Genomic DNA, 21210 nt, shown 5'->3' on the forward strand with positions numbered 1-21210 from the left:
ACCCGCACAGGAAGCGCTATGTGCTTCCTGTTAGGCAGGCCGCTGGGCGGGCCTTAATTGGCCCGCCCACTCAAAATGGCAGCCGGCCCCGTTTCAGCGGTGGAGTTCGGCTGCCCGCCCGCTGCCGAGCCGATGGGGCCCGTCCGCCCATCAAGGTCAAAATTCTGGTGTCTTTATATCAAACACTTCCATGTCAGGTATAGCATCAGAGTGCAAAATTTTGTCTACCTTGGCATAGCAATAACCTTCAGCTCTAATTTTAAAAGAGCATCCCTGCTGCTTTCCAGGAAATCATTTCTTCCCTTTCCTGCAAGAGTCATCCTTTGAGGTCTGTCAGTGAGATTGCGACTTTCTGAACAGTCTTGTACAGTGGACCAAAACACCATAAGAACAGGATTGATCAGACTACACATTTTGTGTAGAAAGAAAGACTTGTGTGTACCTAGCACTTTTCACAATCTCAGGATGTCCCAAAGCATTTTACAGCCAATGAAGTACTTTTGAAGTGGAATCACTGTTGTAATGTAGGAAATGTGGAAATCCTGGAACTCCCTCCCTAATAGCACTATGGGTGTACCTACACCATTTGGATTGCAGCAGTTCAAGAAGGCAGCTCACCACCACCTTCTCAAGGATGATTAGGGATGGGAAATAAATGCTGGTTTAGCCAGTGACACCCACATCCCATGAGTGGATTAAAAAAAAAATGACCAGTTGAATTTGTTTAAGCCGTGGTGTTTGAGGGATAAATATAAACATTGGCTAGGAGACAGTGGAAAACTGCCCTTCTTTTCTTCAAAACAGTACACTGGGATCTTTTATGTCCACCTGAGTGGGTGGATGGGCCATCATTTTAATGTTTCTTCAGATGTCGGCACCTCTGACAGTAACATCAGCACCTCTGACAGTGTAATGTTCCCTCAATAATGCACTGGATTTGGCGTAGATTTTCTGCTCATGTTTCAGTAGTGGGGGCTTAAATTCACAATCATCTGATTCCAAGAGGAGAGGGTTAACAAGTGAGACACAGCTCACCTAATATTGTACTCCTGCAGCTATAAGACAGAGGAGACTTTAATTCCGTCAGCCTGGGTTTTATTCAATGAAGTCATAAAACTAATTTTTCACCCCAGTTTCTAATGATCTAAGTATAGGTCTCTGATCAGAGCAGAAATCTCAAAAGGCATATAAGATATGCGGTGAGCTGCTGGAATTTGGACAGATTTAAGTAAATTTAAAAACAATTTGTCAGGGGGCAGAACAATTGAACTGCACTTATTACGAAACCTGGAGACAGTGAAAAAAGAAATCTAATAATAGATGCAACAACAAAAGCAATATATTTCATATAAACTTAATAAGGAGAACCAGAGCTTGAATGAAATAAAGCTTTCATTGACAAAAATGCAATTAAAGTTTGGTATTTGTGTTGTGTTAAATGTTGTATTGCAATGACCCACTTGTTGAATCTAACAAATACTTATCTGTAGATCTGTAGAGTATAAGTAAATGCACTGTTAATGTAGGATTAGTCAGAATACAAAAAATATACTCATTTGTTGCTGCATCCTAATAATATCGCTTTGCTTCTGATGTGTATTTTTCTTACATTTCTGTTTTTTTCTCCTGTATGTCATCATTTTGCGGTCTTCATTTAAATTTGATGCTATTGTACTGCTTTGATGTGGTAGCTCCACCATCAATACTTTCTTTCCTTTTCTCAATTTCTCCCAATGTATTGTCTCCTGACTGCAATTCAAGCTGAGGTATGGCACTTTGGTACAAAGCAACAATCAGTTATTCTTTGTGTGTGTGATTCTTGTCCGAATACTGCTCCACAGAAATTACAATGGGGATAAGGACAGCCCTCATGGAAATTCAAGGCTACGCTATTTAATTGTTAACAATTATATACTGGAGAAAGTTTAATATAGAATGACACAGGGAACTCGTGGTTTTAGTAGTTTAACATATGGAAATATGTGATAAGAAATAAGATAGAATACTATAGAGATAAGTACAAATAGCGTTCCTCAGGGGTTAAAGTTGATACCTGCTCCAGAAGTAGAGAACGGGGAGGTGATGGCATAATGGTATTGTCGCTGGACTAGTAATCCAGATCCCAATACTATAGCCACACAGGCAGGTCAGAGGCTAGGAATCATGTGATGAGTAGCTCACCTCTTGACTCCCAAAGCCTATCCATCATCTACAAGGCGCAAGTCAGGAGTGTGATAGAATAGTCCGCACTTGCCAGGATGAGTGCAGCTCCCACAACACTCCAGAAGCTTGACACCAAAGCAGTTTTTTTGATTAGCACCACATACACAAACATTCACTCCCTCCACCAACGATGCACAGTAGCAGCAGTGTGTGCCATCTACAAGATGCACTGCAGGAATTCACCACGGTTCCTTCAACAGCACCTTGCAAACCCACAACCACTACCATCTAGGAGGACAAGGGCAGCAAATAGATGGGAACACCATCACCTGGAAGTTCCCCTCCAAGTCACTCATCATCCTGACTTGGAAATATATCGCCGTTCCTTCACTGTCGCTGGGTCAAAATTCTGGAACTCTCTTTCTAACAGCACTGTGGTGTACCTACACCACATGGACTGCAGTGGTTCAAGAAGGCAGCTCACCACCACCTTTTCAAGGGCAACTATGGATGGGCAATAAATGCTGGCCCAGCCAGCAAAGCCCACATCCCATGAATGAATAAAAAAATGACTACTTTGACACTTCAGGTAAGAGTGAGCGTGTATGTAAATGCTGAATTTTCGAGGTGCAATGTTTCAGACAAGGCGTTAATCTGATCATCTGCTTGTTTGAATTGGAGTAAAAGATCTCATGGCACTGTGTGAAGGAAGATATAATGGTGTATTGGCAAAATTCAGCTCTCAGTGAAAACCTCTGAAAGCATTTGCTGTTTGTAGGATTTTGCTCTTTGCAAATGGCTGTCATATTTGCTTAAATAGAAACAATGACTATAGTCAAAAACCATTAATTGCGGTGTAGTGGTTTGACATATGTTTAACAGATGAAAGTTCTTTCTTTCTATACTCCACTTTGCAGTTGAACTTTATTAATGGATGGAAACCATGGTTTAAATAACATAACAAGTTTTTCTCAATTATACAGTCAGGGAGAGATTTTCACGATTTTCTCAGAAAATTAAATGAGCTGGGGTAGAATTTGGTCCTCTTCCTTGCACCCAGGTGACAACTGGGGTAAAAATGGACCAGTTTCAAGGCACAACCTCCAACGTTTGATTAGCGCTTGCATTATGTGCACCATCATATTGGTAAAAACAGCTTTGATGGCACCTAAGCAGCTTTATTAGCATCCTAAACAGCCACCTAAAAGAGACTTTAGGCCCCAAAATATGTAAATGAGGGACATAATGCACGTTTCAAGCTCCCTCACCAAAATTGGTTGGTCGTCAGCGGAGCAGCTGCCGGTCAACACTGAATTCTTCAGCAGGACCTCAGGCTGCTAAGACAGCTAAGTTTACTTCTTCAAATATCTATTCAAAATACCAGGAAAAGCAGGAATGCTCCCCTGACTCCATAATCCTTGCGATTGGCATCCCCACCTATTCATTTCAACTCCAACTCTCCCATGATTTACTTTCAAGCTACTGCCGGCTTTGCAAATGGCACTACGTTTATCTTTGAAAAAAGGATGAGCTGTCTGTGTAGCATAACAGGCACCAGAAGCTCAACCAAGTTAAGCAAATGAGGCCCGGGGACCAACTTTGGGACAGCCTTGGACCTCCTGGTTGCGGTGGACACTATTGGCGTGCTGCTGGTTAAGGGTCCCAATTTCTGCCCCTCTGGACCTGATCTGAGGGATTAATGTCATTGTTTTTTATTAGCTTATTCTCTTATATTAACATTATTATAGGAGAAATGTACAGAAATATCCAATCTCTTCGCTATCATCGTCTTCATGCTAGAGCTGAAGATAAAAAGGAACTGATAATAAGAAAGATTCCTGTTTTAAATAGGGATTTAATCTTATTGAAGTGAATTGGAAAAATTTGTTCTGATCAGCATTGCTCATGAACTCAACAGTCTGCAGCCTTTAGGTCAATGGTAATGGGCCTTTCAATCAAGTTTTGAATTCTACTCCAGCACCCACCTTTGCTTGTAGTTATATACCACATATATGTTATTTCAATGAAATATTTTTAAAGTTCACAAAAATAATGATCAGTGACATTTGAATTAATGGAACTATTTGTACCATGAATATTTGTTTGAAGAGAAAATTCTACTGAATAATAGCCTTGCTAGTTTTAAATTATAATGTGAACAGAATACTTGATTAAGACCCATGGTGCTTGATTTATAAATGCATATGGTAGTCTCCATTCTTGTTGCAACTTAATTTTTGTGGACTTAATAAGTTGTTTTACAATGGGTTTTGAATATCGCAAGGCACAGAATAATTCAGGAGCCAAGACTGCTGAAACAGAGAGCCTTTTTAACTGAGGTGGAGTCAAAATTATGGCAAAAACCAGATCTGTCCTCAACTATCACTAGATGTGGTAGATTTTAAATTTTGGGTGGTTGACTGGAGGAGCCAGGGGCAAAGAGGCCAGAGCCATTTGAGGCATAAAATCATAGAGTTGTGAATGCCAACAAGCATCTCAACATAGCCTGAAATCCAATTCAGATCAGTGCAATGTCAGATTGCCTGAAGGTCACCTGATTAACAGAAAGGTAAGCTATTGGAGGAGGTTTCCAATACTGGAGGGTGGAGTATTGCCAATGGGTCCAGTGACTCAGGGACTCAAAAAATGAATATTAAACTTACCTTTTGGGCTACTTTATTCATTTGTAAAGATTCTGAAAATAGTAATCAATGTCCAAGATACATCATAGGGCTCTAATCTGTATAATTAAAAGGCCTACAATCTGAAACAAATGGTTTTCCCACTAGTAGGCCCTTTCTATGATGCAGAGTTGGAGGGGGAAATTGATAGTGGGAATGAGATGAAAAGCATTACTGCCAAGCTTATGCCATGCATCTTAAATTAAAATCTACCCTTCTCAATGATACATATGCACCTGCATTAATTGTTTTGGCTCTTTATAGTCTTGGTATATCTGATCACCCTCAACTAAGCAAAGTTCATGATATTCTAAAAGATGGCAGCATGGTCAAAGATGAGAATTTACCTGACTGAATGGCGACTGCACTCTGCTGTCTCTTCTCTTGCAACCTTCTGTATCTTTTAGCTCCAAGCCAGCCTTTCACATAGGCCTGTACCAGAACTATTCGATCTGTTATTTCTTTCTTCATGAGATTGAGCTGTTCCACATGGTAATATTTAAGAAACACCTGAAAGCGAAAAGCAGAACAGAGAATAGTGTATCAAATAACATCACGGGTGAAGGGAGATTAGATAAAAAATGTTCATTTCTCTGAAAGTTGCTCCTCACATTGAAATATTTTATCAAAAAATGCTGATAGGTTCTGCAAATTAAAACTAAGATTGGTTACATTTGGTCGTACAGAACTTGAATATTGTTGAAAAAAGAGATATGATATTTCTGTCTTACACTGATCAAAATGGCTTGCAAGAACTTTTATTTTATTCATTCACAGGATGTGGGATTTGCTGGTTGGGCCAGCATTTATTGCCCATCCCTAGTTGCCCTTGAGAAGGGGGTGGTGAGCTGCTTTCTTAAACCGCTTCAGTCCACGTGGTGTAGGTACACCCACAGTGCTGTTAGAAAGGGAGTTCCAGGATTTCGACCCAGTGACAGTGAAGGAACAGCGATATATTTCAAGTCAGGGTGGTGAGTGACTTGGAGGTGAACTTCCAGATGGTGTTCCCATCTGTCTACTGCCCTTATTCTTCTAGATGGTAGTGGTCGTGGGTTTTGAAGGTGCTGTCAAAGGAGCCTTGGTGAATCCCTGCAGTGCATCTTGTAGATGGTACACACTGCTGCTACTGTGCGTCGTTGGTGGAGGGAGTGAATATTTGTCGATGTGCTGCCAATCAATCTGGCTGCTTTCTCTGAATGGTGTCAAGCTTTTTGTGGGAGCTGCACTCATCCTGGCAATTGGGGAGTATTCCATCACATTCTTGACTTGTGCCTTGTAGATGATGGACAGGTTTTGGGAAGTCAGGAGGTGAGCTACTCGTCGTACAATTCCTAGTCTCTGACCTGCTCTTGTAGCCACAGTATTTATATGGCTAGTCCAATTCAGTCTCTGATCAATGGTAACCCCAGGATGTTGATAGTGGGGGATTCAGTGATGGTAATGCCATTGAACATCAAAGGGTGATGTTGGGTTCTCTCTTGTTGGAGATGGTCATTGCCTGACATTTATGTGGCACAAATGTTACTTGCCACTTGTCAGCCCAAGTGTGGATATTGTCCAGGTCTTGCTGCATTTGGACATGGACAGCTTCAGTATCTGAGGAGTCACAAATGATGCTGAACATTGTGCAATCCTCAGCGAACATCTCCACTTCTGACCTTATGTTGGAAGAAAGATCATTGATAAAGCAGCTGAAGATGGCTGGGCTGAGGACACTACCCTGAGGATCTCCTGCAGTGATGTCCTGGAGCTGAGATGACTGACCTCCAACAACCTCAACCATCTTCCTTTGTGCTAGGTATGACTCCAACCGATGGAGAGTTTTTTTCCCTGATTCCCATTGACTCCAGTTTTGCTAGGGCTCCTTGATGCCACACTTGGTCAAATGCGGCCTTGATGTCAAGGGCAGTCACTCTCACCCCACCTCAAAAGTTCAGATCTTTTATCCATGTTTGAACCAAGGCTGTAATGAGGTCAGGAGCTGAGTGACCCTGGTGGAACCCAAACTAGGTGTCAGTGAGCAGGTTATTGTTAAGCAAGTGCCCCCTTGATAGCACTGTTGATGACCCTTTCCATTACTTTACTGATGATCAAGAATAGACAGATGGGGTGGTAATTGTCTGGGTTGGATTTGTCCTGTTTTTTGTGTACAGGACATCCCTGGGCAATTTTCAATATAGCCGGGTAGATGCCAGTGTTGGAGCTGTACTGGAACAGCTTGACTCGGGGTGCGGCAAGTTTTGGAGCACAAATCTTCAGTACTATTGCCGGAATATTGTCAGGGCCCACAGCTTTTGCAATATCCAATGCTTTCAGCCATTTCTTGATATCCCGTGAAGTGAATCGAATTGGCTGAACACTGGTATCTGTGATGCTGGGAACCTCTGGAGGAAGTCAAGATGGATCATCCACTTGGCACTTCTGGCTGAAGATTATAGCAAATGCTTCAGCCTTATCTTTTGCACTGATGCGCTGGGTTCCTCTATCACTGAGAATAGGGATATTTCAAGAGCCTCCTCCTCCAGTGTGTTGTTTAATTGTCCACCACCATTCACGACTGGATGTGGCAGGACTGCAGAGCTTAGATCTGATTGGTTGGTTGTGGGATTGCTTCGCTCTGCCTATCACTTGCAGCTTATGCTGTTTGGCATGCAAGTAGTCCTGTGTTATACCTTTGCCGGGTTGACATTTCATTTTTTAGGTATGCCTGTTGCTGCTCCTGGCATGCCCTCCTACATTGTTCATTGAATCAGGGTTGATCCCCTGGCTTGATGGTAATGGTAGAGTGGGGGATATGCCTGGCCATGAGGCTACAGATTGTGTGTAAATACAATTCTGCTGATGCTGATGGCCCACAGCACCTCATGGATGCCCAGTCTTGACTTGCTGGATCTGTTCAAAATCTGTCCCATTTAGCACAGTGGTAGTGCCACACAACATGATGGAGGGCATCCTCAATGTGAAGGCGGGAATATGCCTCCACAAGGACTGTGCGGTGGTCACTCCTACCAATACTGTCATGGACAGATGCATCTGTGGCAGGCAGGTTGGTGAGGATGAGGTCAAGTACGTTTTTCCCTCTTTTTGGTTCCCTCACCACCTGCCGCAGACCCAGTCTAGCAGCTATGTCATTTACGACTCGGCCAGTTCGGTCAGTAGTGGTGCTACGTAGCCACTGTTGGTGATGGACATTGAAGTCCCCCACCCAGAGTACATTCTGTGCTCTTGCCACCCTCAGTACTTCCTCCAAGTGGTGTTCAACATGGTAGAGCACTGATTTATTAGCTGAGGGAAGGCACTATGTGGTAATCAGCAGGAGGTTTCCTTTCCCAGGTTTGACCTGATGCCATGAAACGTCATGGGATTCAGAGTCCATGTTGAGCACTCCCAAGGCAACTCTCTCACGAATGTCTACCACTGTGCCGCTACCTCTGATAGGTCTGTCCTGTTGGTGGGATAGGACATACCCAAGGATGGTGGTGGCGGTTACTGAGACATTATGTGTAAGGTATGATTCAGTGAGGATGACTATGTCAGGCTGTTGCTTGACTAGTCCATGGGACAGTCACTTCTCCGCCGATGCTGCCAGACCTGCTGAGTTTTTCCAGGTAATTCTGTTTTTGTTTTGGATTTCCAGCATCCGCAGTTTTTTGTTTTTATCTTTAGTCCATGAGACAATTCTCCCAATTTTGGCACTAGCCCCCAGACGTTAGTAAGAAGGACTTTGCAGGATTGACAGGGCTGAGGTTGCTGTTGTCATTTCCAGTGCCTAGGTCAATGCGGGGTAGTTTGTCCGGTTTAATTCCTTTTTTGTGACTTTGTAGTGGTTTTGATACAACAGAATGGCTTGCTAGGCCATTTCAGAGGGCGCTTAAGAGCCAACCACATTCCTGAGGGTCTGGTGTCACATGTAGGCCAGACCAGGTAAGGACGACAAATTTCCTTCCCTAAAGGACATTAATGAACCAGATGGGTTTTTACAAAAAAAAACATTGACAATGGTTTCATGGTCATTAATAGACCTTTAATTCCAGATATTTATTAAAGGTCTATTAATGACCATGAAACCATTGTCAATGTTTTTTTTTGTAAAAATTCCAGATATTTATTGAATTCAAATTCCACCATATGCCATGACTGGATTCAAACCCAGGTCCCCAGAGCATTAGCCTGGGTCTCTGGATTACCAGCCCAGTGACTATACCATCGCTTCCTGTCAGCACCCAATCAATCAGCACTCTCTTCTCATGCAGTACAATTTGTTGCTGCCTGGTTACTATTAGTAATTTCTTGCGAGATAACCAAATGCATGCAAGATTAAAAATTTTGACAGCATGTCTCTTTTTTCAGCAATATTTGTGACATTATTAGAAACCATTCAAATTATTCCATTGAATTTTTATTCCCTTTTTAGTGATTTGTCTTATATGTTCTCTTACATCACAGACTATTTCCTGGATGAAGGTGTGGTGGATAACCTATCTCCAAGTTTTTAACAGTATATAATTTAATTGGCATTTGAGTAACTTGATTATATCAGTCTGCAACCTAAAAACGGCCTGGCTGGAATTTCCTTGAACCCAGTCTAAGAGTGTCATCTGGGTGGTAAACGGTGTAACAGATTACTTGTCTGTTGTAGAGCCCAGACAATTTGTGTTAAAATTAAATCAATGGAATAAAAATCAAGCATAAAGGCAGGCAATCTGTTTCACCAGGCTACTGCTTGATGGAGTTAAAAATTACCCCCAATGTATTTTATTTTTAAATGTTTGTTGCCACAATTATGATCCTACTGAAATCATTTCTAACGAACGTGTGGAGAAAAATTAATATACTTTGCAAAGCCATATTACTGACATTGATGTCATCCATTGAGTTACAGGTCTTGAACTTGACCACAACATGCCTTCTAGGAAAATGCAGCAGCACAGATTCCAGGGATCAAACTTTATTACATTTGTCAGGCTGTTTTTCTCTTGGGCCTTTGTTTCTATCGTTTGCTGGCCAGCTGTGAAGGTTCTTGTACAACCCTACACTAATGTCATTATATGTGTACCTTGAGGATTACTAGTGTATAGTCTTAGCACTAGAACAAAGGTGATTTTTGCCAAATGCATGCAGGTCTGATGCAGTTTCCTCTACTCCCATCTGTGAACCACTCAATGATTTACTTCCTCACCAAATGTTACAATATTAATATCAAACTTGCATTATCAAAGGTTTGATTTTTCTTGTTCAATAATAGACATCTACCAGAGGTTTTGTGCATATATGTATTTTGCTAAATTTATATTATAGGACACTTTTAAATATATTTTGTGTCTGAAAAGATTATTTGCCCTAGTTGCACTTTTCACTCTTGTACGTTTTCATGTTACAAAATCTTGTGTAACTTCTTCCAAAAATTTGAAATAGAAAGTTACTAAATTAATTTTAAAATGTTCATGAAGTGGTTCATTTTGTGAAAGTATAGATAAAATCTCATTATTTGGCAGATTTTTAAGAGGCTGATATGAAAGAAATACCTGGATCTAGAACTTCATTTGCCTTGTTTTTTGGGTGTGAGAATCACTATTCACGGTCCAATGGTATTAATTCAGATCATGATTGCCATCACACAGATTTGTACTCCTACCTCATCTGCATGATGGTAATATCTGACTGAATGAGTCCCACACTGCTTTCTTCTTCTTAATTCTGCCAGATGCCTCTGTGCTCAACATGGGCTGAGTAGCATTGTTCAGAAACCACGTGATGCAGACAGCCTGCCTTTCTTAAAGACAGCCTGCCCTTCTTAAAGGGAAGCTGCACTGAAGAATATTGCTGCAATCCAAATGATAGTGAAGTGAACTGTAGGGCAGAAAGATGGTCACAGTGTAATACATATGCAAATTGAGATGCTGAGGACATTAGTTGGCCTGTTAGACAGCTCACAGCTCTCTTGAAGAGCATAGAGGAATCCAACTCAAAGTTGGAAAAGGGTATAATGCAGGGCTCACCTTCTTTGCAGTCTCTGCTCCACCTCCCTACCATGTTGTTGACCCAGAGCCACTGCCATTGCTGTTACTCATACCTGTTGCAGCCTTTGTGTGGATAGGTCACCCACCTCCCTGTCCTCCCTGTGAGGATGCAACAACACTCTGCAGCAAATCCAGGAGCTTACACAAAAGATCTCCAGAAACACTCCACCAGACACTTTATAAAAGAAAAAGTCGTTAAAAATTACTTTACCTGCAATTTGGGTATCTTGCCCTTTATGGTGCGGTAGGGCACAGCCCATCTTGGAATCTCACCTGATCTTTGCAGAGTGAGGTATGATTTCATTGCCAGGATTAACACTACACAAATTTGAAATCCTGAAATTTCATCGGCTGGTTAGGGCATGTGTCACGAAAATGGTGTTATGCCATTGTAGCACCTCCTCCAGCAGCGCTATGCAACTGAATTTTACATCCCTTATATTTATATAGCAGCTTTCATGACTGCCAACATCCCAAAATAATTCACAGTCAATTAACACTTTGAATAACCCATTTCGACACAGCCATGTGCAACAAACAGCAATAAATGACTATATAATCTGCTTTTAGTAATGTTGGCCAAGTGACAAATGCTCGCCAGCACACCAAAAAATCTTCCTTGGCATTCTTCGACTATTGCGATGAAGTCTTTTGCATCCACCTGAGAGCACAGAGGTTTATGAGTTCAACATTTCATCAAAAGACCACAATATAGTACTCCCTCAGTACTGTCCTGAAATGTCAGCCTAAATTACTTGTTCAACATAAGAACGTAAGAAGTAAGGAGTAGTTCAGCCCCTCAAGCCTGCTCTGCGTTTAGTAAAATCATGGCCGATCTTCTGCCTCAGTTCCACTTCCCTGCCTACCTTCTCCAAATCCCTTGATTCCCTGAGAGAGCAAAAATCTGTCTATCCCAGCCTTAAATATATTCAATGATGAAACATCCATGTCCTTCTTGGGTAGAGAATTCCAAAGATTCACAATCCTCTGAGTGAAGAAATTTCTCCTAATCTCAGTTGTAAATGACCAGCCCCTTATTCTGAGACTGTCCACATGTTCTAGACTCCCCAGCCAAGGTAAATAACCTCTCAGTGTCTACCCTGTCAAGCTCCTGCAGAATCTTATATGTCAATGCTCTCACCAAAGGAACCAATCTAGCTCAAAGGGTTTGGTAAAGGGCGTTTTACAAAGTTGGCAATAAAAAGCTGGTACAAGTGACTATGAACCTGTTAGATTGTTGTAAAAACTGAACTGGCTCACAAATGCCCTTTAGAAAAAGAAATATTAATCTTTAACCAGTCTGACATGTATGTGAATCCAGTCACACACCAACATGTTTGATTGTTAATTATCCTCTACAAAGGCCTGGCAAGCCACTCAATTTATAAAATCTCACTGCTTGGTTCAAGAAAGAAGGTCCTCTGTTACCTTCTCAGGCCAACTAGAAATTAACAATAAATGCCAGCCTTGCCAGCACTACCCATATCTCGAGAATGAAAGGAAAATGTCTGGAGCGGGATTTAAGTTCACAACCTTCGGACTCAAGTCACAAGCATTCTACCACTGAGTTGAGGCTGACACCAATTAAACAATCAAATGCCAAATAAGAAGCTGCATAATTCAACTATAGAAAAATTCAATGCCAAATTAAGCATGTAAATGAATGAACAGGTAAGTAAAAAATATATTGAAGAACCCTACTTTGGTCTTCCCCAGAACCCAATTTTCAAGTTTAGCTTTTTCCAAAATGGCAGCACATATATCAGGATTCACTGGTGGTTCTTCAGTTGACTTGAATGCAAGAATATAGTACCTGTAAAGAATAAAAATAAAGTGTTCTGAAATACATTTTGTAGAATATCATATTACAGGTAAAGACTAATTTTACCAAATCACAGGTGCTCGTAGTAATTTTCCATCCATGAAAACTAATGAAAGGAATATTTTAGGGAGCATGTGGGATCTGAGGATTTCTCTGCAACTGCTGGCACCATGTGTAAGGCTGCCTGCTCATGCACATTATCTGTCATATCTAGTCATGTAAGTGGAGAGGATGGGTATGTGACATCATTCTGAGACGCAGCTTCATTATCTGTTCTTAGGTCAAGGATAAATCCTTGGCCCCCTCATATTTCTCATCCAAATGCTGCCCCCCAAGTGATCCAAAACACATCGAGTTTCATTTATATGCTGATGATACTGAGCTCTATCTCACCACCACTTGCCTCAACCCCTCCACTGTCTCTGATTTGTCACACTGCATGCCTGACATTCAGTATTGGGTAAGCAGAAATTTTAGTCCAACTAAATGTAGAGTAGATCAAAGCCATTGTCTTTGGATCCCACCACAAACTCTGCTTCCTAGTCACTATCCCTCTGTGGGGCGCTTGTGAGTGGTGGCAATTGTTCTACATTGGTCAAATAAAAGAGGAATTACTTGCAGAAATCCTCTCCACCTGACAGTTTTCCTGGTAAAGGCCTCTTGCATGTAGCTGCCACCACTACAATTACAGCACTACAGATACTGTAACACCACCTTGATTTTCCTTGAGGGCCATTGGCAGGTTCTGTCTTGGTGGCTGGAATACAAGCAGAAGTCCGCTGTGAATATTTGATGGCCCTCGTGCCAGGATATTGGGCCAGGAACATGGTGAGGTTGAGGCAGCTTGCAGCCATCCACCTGGATTCTTTTGGGATGGGATCAGGTGAATCAAATCTCTCACTCTAGTAATTATAGTTTTGGGAAATGTTGGACTGAAGCTTTAAGAATACTCATGTGCTGTAATATCACATGACCTGTGTAACCCAATGTGTTCGCAGGGCGGGGAACCTCTACAGGGACAATACTTGTTTAATAATGGAGTTAGATAAAAGTGTGTAGTTGCTACTGCTGTCTTGTAAATAAACCCAAATGTTTCCACTAAGAAAAGCTGTCTGAAGGTCAACTCTATAACAAACTGGTGATGAGGATAAATCAGATTCACTGCTGTACCTTGCCCAGCAATTGTGAGTATTTAAGTTTGTTAAAAATAACAGAAGATATACTCATCTGAAATGCCACGGTTTGGCAGAATCAAACCCTTTGAGCCAGCCACAGAAGATTGGTCTCAATATATAGAACAGCTTGTGTTCTTCTTTCAAGCAAACAAAATCATGGGTGAAGAAAAGAGGAGAGCTATTCTCCTGAGTATTTGTGGAAGCAAAACCTATAGTTTGCTTCAAAGCTTAATTTCCCACAAAGCTCCAGATTCGAAGACTTGCAGTGTATGAGTAGATGTCATTAAGGGGCATTTTAAACCCAAGCGCTCAGTCACAATGCAGAGGTTCAGGTTCAATTCATAAAATAGAGCCCCGGGTGAGACAATTACTACCTATGTGGAGAACTTAAAGCAACTAATGAAACATTGTGATTTTGGTGAAACCCTGAATGCCATGCTCAGAGATTGTTTAGTCTGGGCAGGATTTTTCCCTTGGTGGGGGTGCTTAGGGGGGGATGCTTGGTGGGAAGCTGACTGCTGACCGAGATTGGCTCCGCACCATGATTTTACATGGGTGGGCCAATTAAGGCCCGCCCTGCATGGATCACAAATGGCAGTGCTGAGCGCTGCCTGTGCGGGCGGGGGGGGAGTAGGAGGGTGAGCCAGGCCTCACACAGCTCGCACATGCATGAGAAAGAGCATTTCAATCTCCCTGAGCTGCCTCAGGGAGATTGAAGCATTGTTTAACAAATTAATAAAAACAGTAAAAATTTAATAAAACACGTCCCCTCATGTGACTTTGTGGACTGCTTGTGGATGAGGTTTCCTAAAAAATGTAAAGGCCGCTTGGCCTTTTTGCCTGCCCGCCAGCCGTAAGGTTAGATAGGCAGCATAGATTTGGATTTAATTAGATTGTTAATGGCCTTAATAGGCCTTTTAATTATCGGTGGGGGCGCAGCTGACCCTGGTGTGTGCCCGCCGAACCAAATATCACATGAATGTGCAATGACGTCAGGATGCATGCCCAACGTCATCGCGCGTCATTTTACACTCGGGCATGTCGGGCAGATGCCTGCACACCAAGCGTAATATTCTGCCCTATGTGGCACGCAAGAAGACACTATTCAGCGAAGATTGCTGGCTGATGTGAATCTTGATTTGAAGAAAGTTAAAAATAATGCTGGTGTTGGAAAGCGCTGTAAGGGATTTACAAGCAATTCAAGGGGCTCAAAATGGCGCCATACTTCAAATCGGGCAGGAATAGTCAGCCGAAAGTGGCGCGGAAAGCCAGGACTCCTCTGTGAAGCGGAAAGTGGCCCCTGCTAACTGAAAAACGAGAGGAAACAGCTTAGCAACTAAATCGAAAAATAACTTTCCATGACGTGGAAACAATCAGCCTTCTACTGATTAGCATTTTAAAAAAGTAGAATGTTAATTTTGTCACAGAAGTGGACACATAATGAGACAGTGCAAAGCGAGATTTAAACAGGCCTCCAAACAACAAATGAAGTCTAATGAAGTCTATAGTGTAGAAGAGCCTGAAACAACAAATTCTGACATTTATTCACTATTCAACATGAAAGTTGGGAAGAGAGAGCCAATATTTGTTACAGTGCAAGTGAATGGTAAACCATTAAAAATGGAAGTAGACATGGGAGCTTCTACCACTGTAATACAAGAACACTCTTTCAGATATTTAAATAAAGGTGATCAACAATTACATTTCGAACAAACGTCTGCCAAGTTGAAAATGTACATAGGCGAAGATATCAAAGCAAAAGGTATCATCAAAGCAAGTGTTCATTATAGGCACCAATCGGCACAGCTACCAATGATGGTGGTAGAAGGTGAAGGGCCAAGCTTTGTAGGGTGTGATTGGTTAAAGGAGATTAAATTAAACTGGTCCAAAATCTTCCAGTTGAGAGCAGGTGGGCTACTAGAACTGCTAAAAAAAATGACACCGCCTTCAAGGATGAACTGGGAAAAATCCAAGGCCTACAGGCCAAGATTTATGTGAATCCAGAAGCAAACCCTCACTTCTTAAAAGCAAGACCGGTGCCACACGCCCTGAGAGAGAAGGTTGATGCTGCACTGAACTGGCTAGAGACACTGGTTGTCATAAAAACAGTTCAGTTCTCTGGGTGGGCAGCACCCATAGTCCCTGTCCTTAAACCAGACTAGACCCACCGGATCTGTGGGGACTATAAATTAATGGTCAACTGAGCAGCCAAACTGGACGGGTACCCTATTCCCAAAATTGAAGACTATTTGCCAAACCAAATGAAGGGACAATGTATACAAAGTTTGACATGAGTCACATGTATCAGCAATTGGAGTTGGATGATGCCTCCTGGGAAATCATCACCATAAAAACCCATAAAGGGTTATACCAACATACAAGCCTGCCCTCCGTGTTTCCTGGGCCTGTGCCATTTTCAGAGGCTTACTGCAGGGACTACCCAAGGTTGTGGTCTACCCGGACAATGTACTTATAACTGGATTCACAGAAAATAAACACTTAGCTAATCTAGTGGAAGTCCTGAAATGATTTTTACAAGCAGGAATGCACCTGAAAAAAGAAAAATGCACTTTTCAAGCAAATGAAGTCATCTATTTGGGTCACCAGGTAGATGCCCAAGGGTTGAAATGAAGGTTAAAGCAACAAGTGAGGCACCTGCATCCAAGAACACCTCTGAACTTTTTAGGGATGATAAATTATTATGGGCAATTTCTACCAAATTTATCCGGAGTTCTGGCCACTCTACATTCACTGCTAAGAAAAAAAAAAGCATTGGTTTTGGGAGGCACCCTAAAAAGAAGCCTTCATGGAAGTAAAACAGTTCTTACGCTCTTCAAATTTGATACTACATTATGACCAGACAAAGGATTTGGTGCTAAATTGCGATGCGTCCCCCTATGGAGTGGGAGCAGTACGATCTCACAAAATGGATGATGGCACAGAAAGGCCAGTAGGCTATGTATCCAGGATGCTTACCACAGCTGAAAAAGGATATTCTCAGATTGAAAAGGAAGGTCTGTCAATTATCTTTAGTGCAAAAAAATTCCACCAATACGTGCATGGGCAACATTTCACGATAGTATCAGACAACAAATCACTTTTGGGTCTGTTTAGCGAGGAAAAAGCTTTACCTCCCATAGCCTCCACAAGCAAACAAAGACGGGCATAAATTTGGCAGCATGTGATTACACCATTGTACATAGACCAGGGATTCATATAGCAAATGTTGATGCCCTGAGTTGCCTTTCTTTGCAAGAGAACAATGAACTTGTCCACAGGAACTTGTCTTAGTGATGAATTTTCTAGATTCCTTGCCAGTGTGTGCCAGGCAGATAAGAAACTGGGCAAATTGTGATCCGGTCCTGTCTCGAGTGAGAAACCAAGCGTTACATGGTTGGTTCCAGGAACCAGTCTCTGATGAATTGAGGCCGTTCTTCAACTGAAGACTTAAGATGAGAAGTCAAGATGGTATTCTATTGTGGGGTATATGGGTAGTAGTTCCTCCATAGGGAAGGGGACCACTTATAGCAGAGCTACACAGTGTCCATCCAGGGATCTCCCAGATGAAGACCATAGCGCGAAGTTATCTTTGGTGGGCAGGGATGGAAGGTGGTATTGAAAATGTGGTAAAACACTGTTTGCAATGTCAGCAGCTACAAAGTTACCGGTGTCAGCCCCATTACACGCATGGGAGTGGCCTGGTAGATCCTGGGTGCAATTGCACATTGACTACATCGGTCCTTTCCTTGGAACCTATGTTTGTACTGATTATAGATGCTCATTCCAAGCGGTTGGACGTTTATGAGGTAAAGCCTCCAACGTCGGCTTTACCTCAAATTCTACTATAGAAAAATAATGCCAGTGCTTCGCCATCAATGGGTTGCCAGAGGTAGTTGTCTAGGATAATGGCACTGCATTTATGAGTGCCAAGTTCCAATGATTTATCAGCCTCAACGGTATCAACCATGTGAAGAGTGCACCATACCATCCGTCATCAAATGGAATGGCGGAAAGTGCAGTACAAACTGCTAAGGCGGGAATGAAAATGTTACCAGGTGATTTGCTGAAGACCAAACTTGCTCATTTTCTATTTCAGTACAGGACAACCTCCTACATTACAACTGGAGCAACACCTGCAGAATTACTGATGAGGTGCTGTCTTTGGACAAGACTGAGCCTAATACTTCCCAATTTGGAGGGCAAGGTGGAGAAAAGTCAAGGAAATCAAAAAGTGAAGCATGATGTGCATAGTCATGAGAGACGATTTACTGTTGGAGAAGCAGTATATGCAAAGAATTTTGGTGCAGGACTGAAGTGGTTACCTGGTAAAGTAAATTCAGTGACCAGACCATTGTCATACCATGTGGAAGTGGAGGAACGGATTACCTGTAAGCATGTGGATCATGTAAGAAAAAGAGACTTACCACAACAAGTTGTTAGACCCGTAACCATTACAGAACCACTGGTTCCTGTTGAAGATGCTCAACCAAGAACAGACATGCCTGATGTCTCTATCGGAGAGGAAGACACTGAACTGCATGTGCCTAATGAGGTACCTGATGTTAATGGGGTTACAGAGAATGTGTTTCCTGCAAAAGAATCTGAAGTCATGGAGCTACGACGTTCCACACAGATCAAGATGCCACCTGAAAGTCTAGACATGTACTTTCATGACCTTTGTAAATATTGTAATGTCACGAGATAAATATCCTTGTAAATACAAAACGTACAGAAAAGTTAAAGAGGGAGGAATGTAGTAATTATAGTTTTGGGAAATGTTGGACTGTAGCTTTAACGATAGTCCTGTGCTGTAAGATCACATGATCTATGTAAACCGATGTGTTAGCAGCATGGGGAACCTCTACAGGGAGAGTAATTCTTTAGTTATGGAGTTTGATGAAAGTGTGTAGTTGCTACTGCTGTCCTGTAAGTAAAAGCAAATGTTTCCACTAAGAAAAGTTGTCTTAAGGTCAACTCTATAACACTCTCTCTCTTTAACAGGCCCCGAGGATGCTTGCCATGGAGCCCGTGGAATCTTTTAACTTGGGAGGTTATTTGCTGCAACTACCACACAGTCTGGCTGACCAGGAGACTCTCCCGCTCTTACTGCCTGCCATAGGCATAGAAGGATTTACAGATTGACAATCAACCTGCTTGACCATAGCACTAACACACCTTCCACGACCGTCAGGTTCTGGGTGGGATTTGAATCTGGAGCTTATAGCTTAGATGTAGAGATGCTACCCACTGTACCTCAAGACCTCATATAGTAAATCAACAGAAGGCCAAGTAAGCTTCTTGATGTTTTATGGAAACTGGGGATAGGCAATAAAAAGAAGCTTTCAAAGAATGAAGCACAGATGAATATGCCAGGCATACCAATCACACCTATGAAGCACAATAGCTTTTTCCTGCCAAGGTTTTCACAATGTTCTAGTGCTACAAAAGTAACAAGTGAAAAGTTGGTTTGTTCACCTTTCAATGAAATTTGCAAAGAGAATGCGGTGTGAATATCCTTGTCTACGGATACGAGCTGTCTCCAAAACTCCTGTGTATCGAAGCTGTACCAACACCTTTTCTTGATCAAATTTCTTGGCGTGGCGGTCATTATTTGGTTTTATACAACGAACAAAATGAGGCAGACCACCCACCATCTTGGAGAGGAGATCCATGAGTGAATACTGGAATAAAAACAATCATCAGTCACAATAAGAGTTTACAAATGCAGTTGGCTTAAATTTTAAATTTCATTGTAGATTTCACTGAGATTTTTGATGATTTAATCTTTGAGAAATGTTGTGGGATCTATTTCATTCAACTAGGACACAGGGCCTGAGTCTAACATCTCATCTGAAAGATAGTCCTGAGGGAGCTTTATCAGAGGAACTCATATTGAGGTATCACCCTCGATTATTTGCACGTCCTGGAGTGGGGCTTGAACCACACTCTGATTCACAGGGCAGAATTTGCTGCCTCTTGGGCAGGCCGTGTGGGAGTGGGCGCGGACCCAATTGCTGCCTGCAATAAGGTCCGCATCGCCATTTTATGCGGGTGGGCCAATGAAGGCCCGTCCAGCATGAACTGTGGCTCCCGAGGACAGCGGGAGTGGGCCAGCGGCGGCGGGACTGCTATGACCACCGGGTCCGATAGTGACCCAGCGGCCTGTCTAAAAGTGCTCCTGCAGCCTGCAAAGGCTGTGAATCATGGCCAGTGGAAGGGCTCCCCAGAGCTCTGCTGGTGAGCAGGCCAGGCAGGAGAGTAGGGCAGGGGGCCAATGTACCCCTCGTTTCTCAGACGATTGCCTTGCTGCCCTCCTCGAGGATGTGGCAGCAGGATGGGAGGTCCTCGTTTCGAGGGATGGGAGGAGGAGGCTCCCCCACATGACCAAACGTGTCTGGGAGGAGGTGGCAGAGGTAGTGAGCTCCTGCGACGTGGTGCGGTGCACCTGGATCCAGTGTCGCAAGCGCTTTAACGACCTCCTGCGCCCTGAAAGGGTGAGTACCATGTTGCCATTGGTCAGTGAACCCAGCAGGTAGGCTTTCCCCCTGGCCGCTCCCCTCCCCACCCCGCCAACTCTGAATGCAGCTACTGCATTGAATCATTGTGTCCTTCGCTGGATTGGCCAGCAGATATTGGCCATGCCGAGGTCACCCTGAGAGGATGTTGATGAGATGCATTCTGCACCCGCAGCATGTGGTACAGTGACACCCATATTACTGTTTTGGAGGCAACCTGGAGGATCTGCACCTAGGCACAGTGATGCAACTGCAAAACATGTCAAAGTAAGGGTGCTAACATGCTGGAAGGGGAGCTTCCAGGTGGCGGGGCATCGATCAATCTGCTTCCCTTTGCATTCCATGTGCTTGCGCCTCCTTGTCTTGTAAGGTCGGACCATGTGGTGCCAAATGTGATGTAGGCTGCATTTGGCCAAGTTCGGGGGAAGGGTGGTGGTGAGGGGGCGCAGGCTTGGCATCTTTGTGTGAACGTGTGGCAGCTGTGGGGTGAGGAGGCACTGGAGCCCTGTAATGTTCCAGTCTGTTTGGGGTGGGACGGCAGTGAAGACATTCCAGGTACAAGATGTACTAATCAATGCTCTTCTCTCCTTTCCAGGAGAAGAATGCTCGTAATGCTGCTGAGTGGTTGAGGACTGGCGGAGAGCAGGCCCAGTTGGCCATCATTTCCAGGTTCGAGCAGGAGGCCCTTGATCTGGAGAGGTGACATGCACCCAGGTCCACCAGTGTCGGTGAGGCTGGGATGCCACGGGCAGGTATGTTAGCCCAGCACTGAGGTCACCATTAGCGTCTCAGCAGCCATGACACTGCTGAATGTTCAATGATTGAAGTTTGCAA

The 21210-nt window shown here is 43.0% G+C and overlaps 1 protein-coding gene across 1 annotated transcript in view; it reads right to left on the reverse strand.

Annotated features, from left to right (window-relative positions):
• Positions 1 to 21210, reverse strand: part of myo3a (myosin IIIA) — a 611422-nt gene that overhangs the window by 152253 nt on the left and 437959 nt on the right. Inside the window, exons 27-29 of the mRNA XM_041183939.1 lie at positions 19337 to 19542; positions 12566 to 12677; positions 5192 to 5354 (exon numbers count right to left, since the gene is read on the reverse strand). Coding sequence (XP_041039873.1) covers positions 5192 to 5354; positions 12566 to 12677; positions 19337 to 19542 — 481 coding nt within the window. The remainder of the gene's footprint in view (positions 1 to 5191; positions 5355 to 12565; positions 12678 to 19336; positions 19543 to 21210) is intronic.

Source organism: Carcharodon carcharias, chromosome 3 (genome assembly GCF_017639515.1).
Source record: "Carcharodon carcharias isolate sCarCar2 chromosome 3, sCarCar2.pri, whole genome shotgun sequence".
Taxonomy (NCBI): Eukaryota; Metazoa; Chordata; class Chondrichthyes; order Lamniformes; family Lamnidae; genus Carcharodon; species Carcharodon carcharias.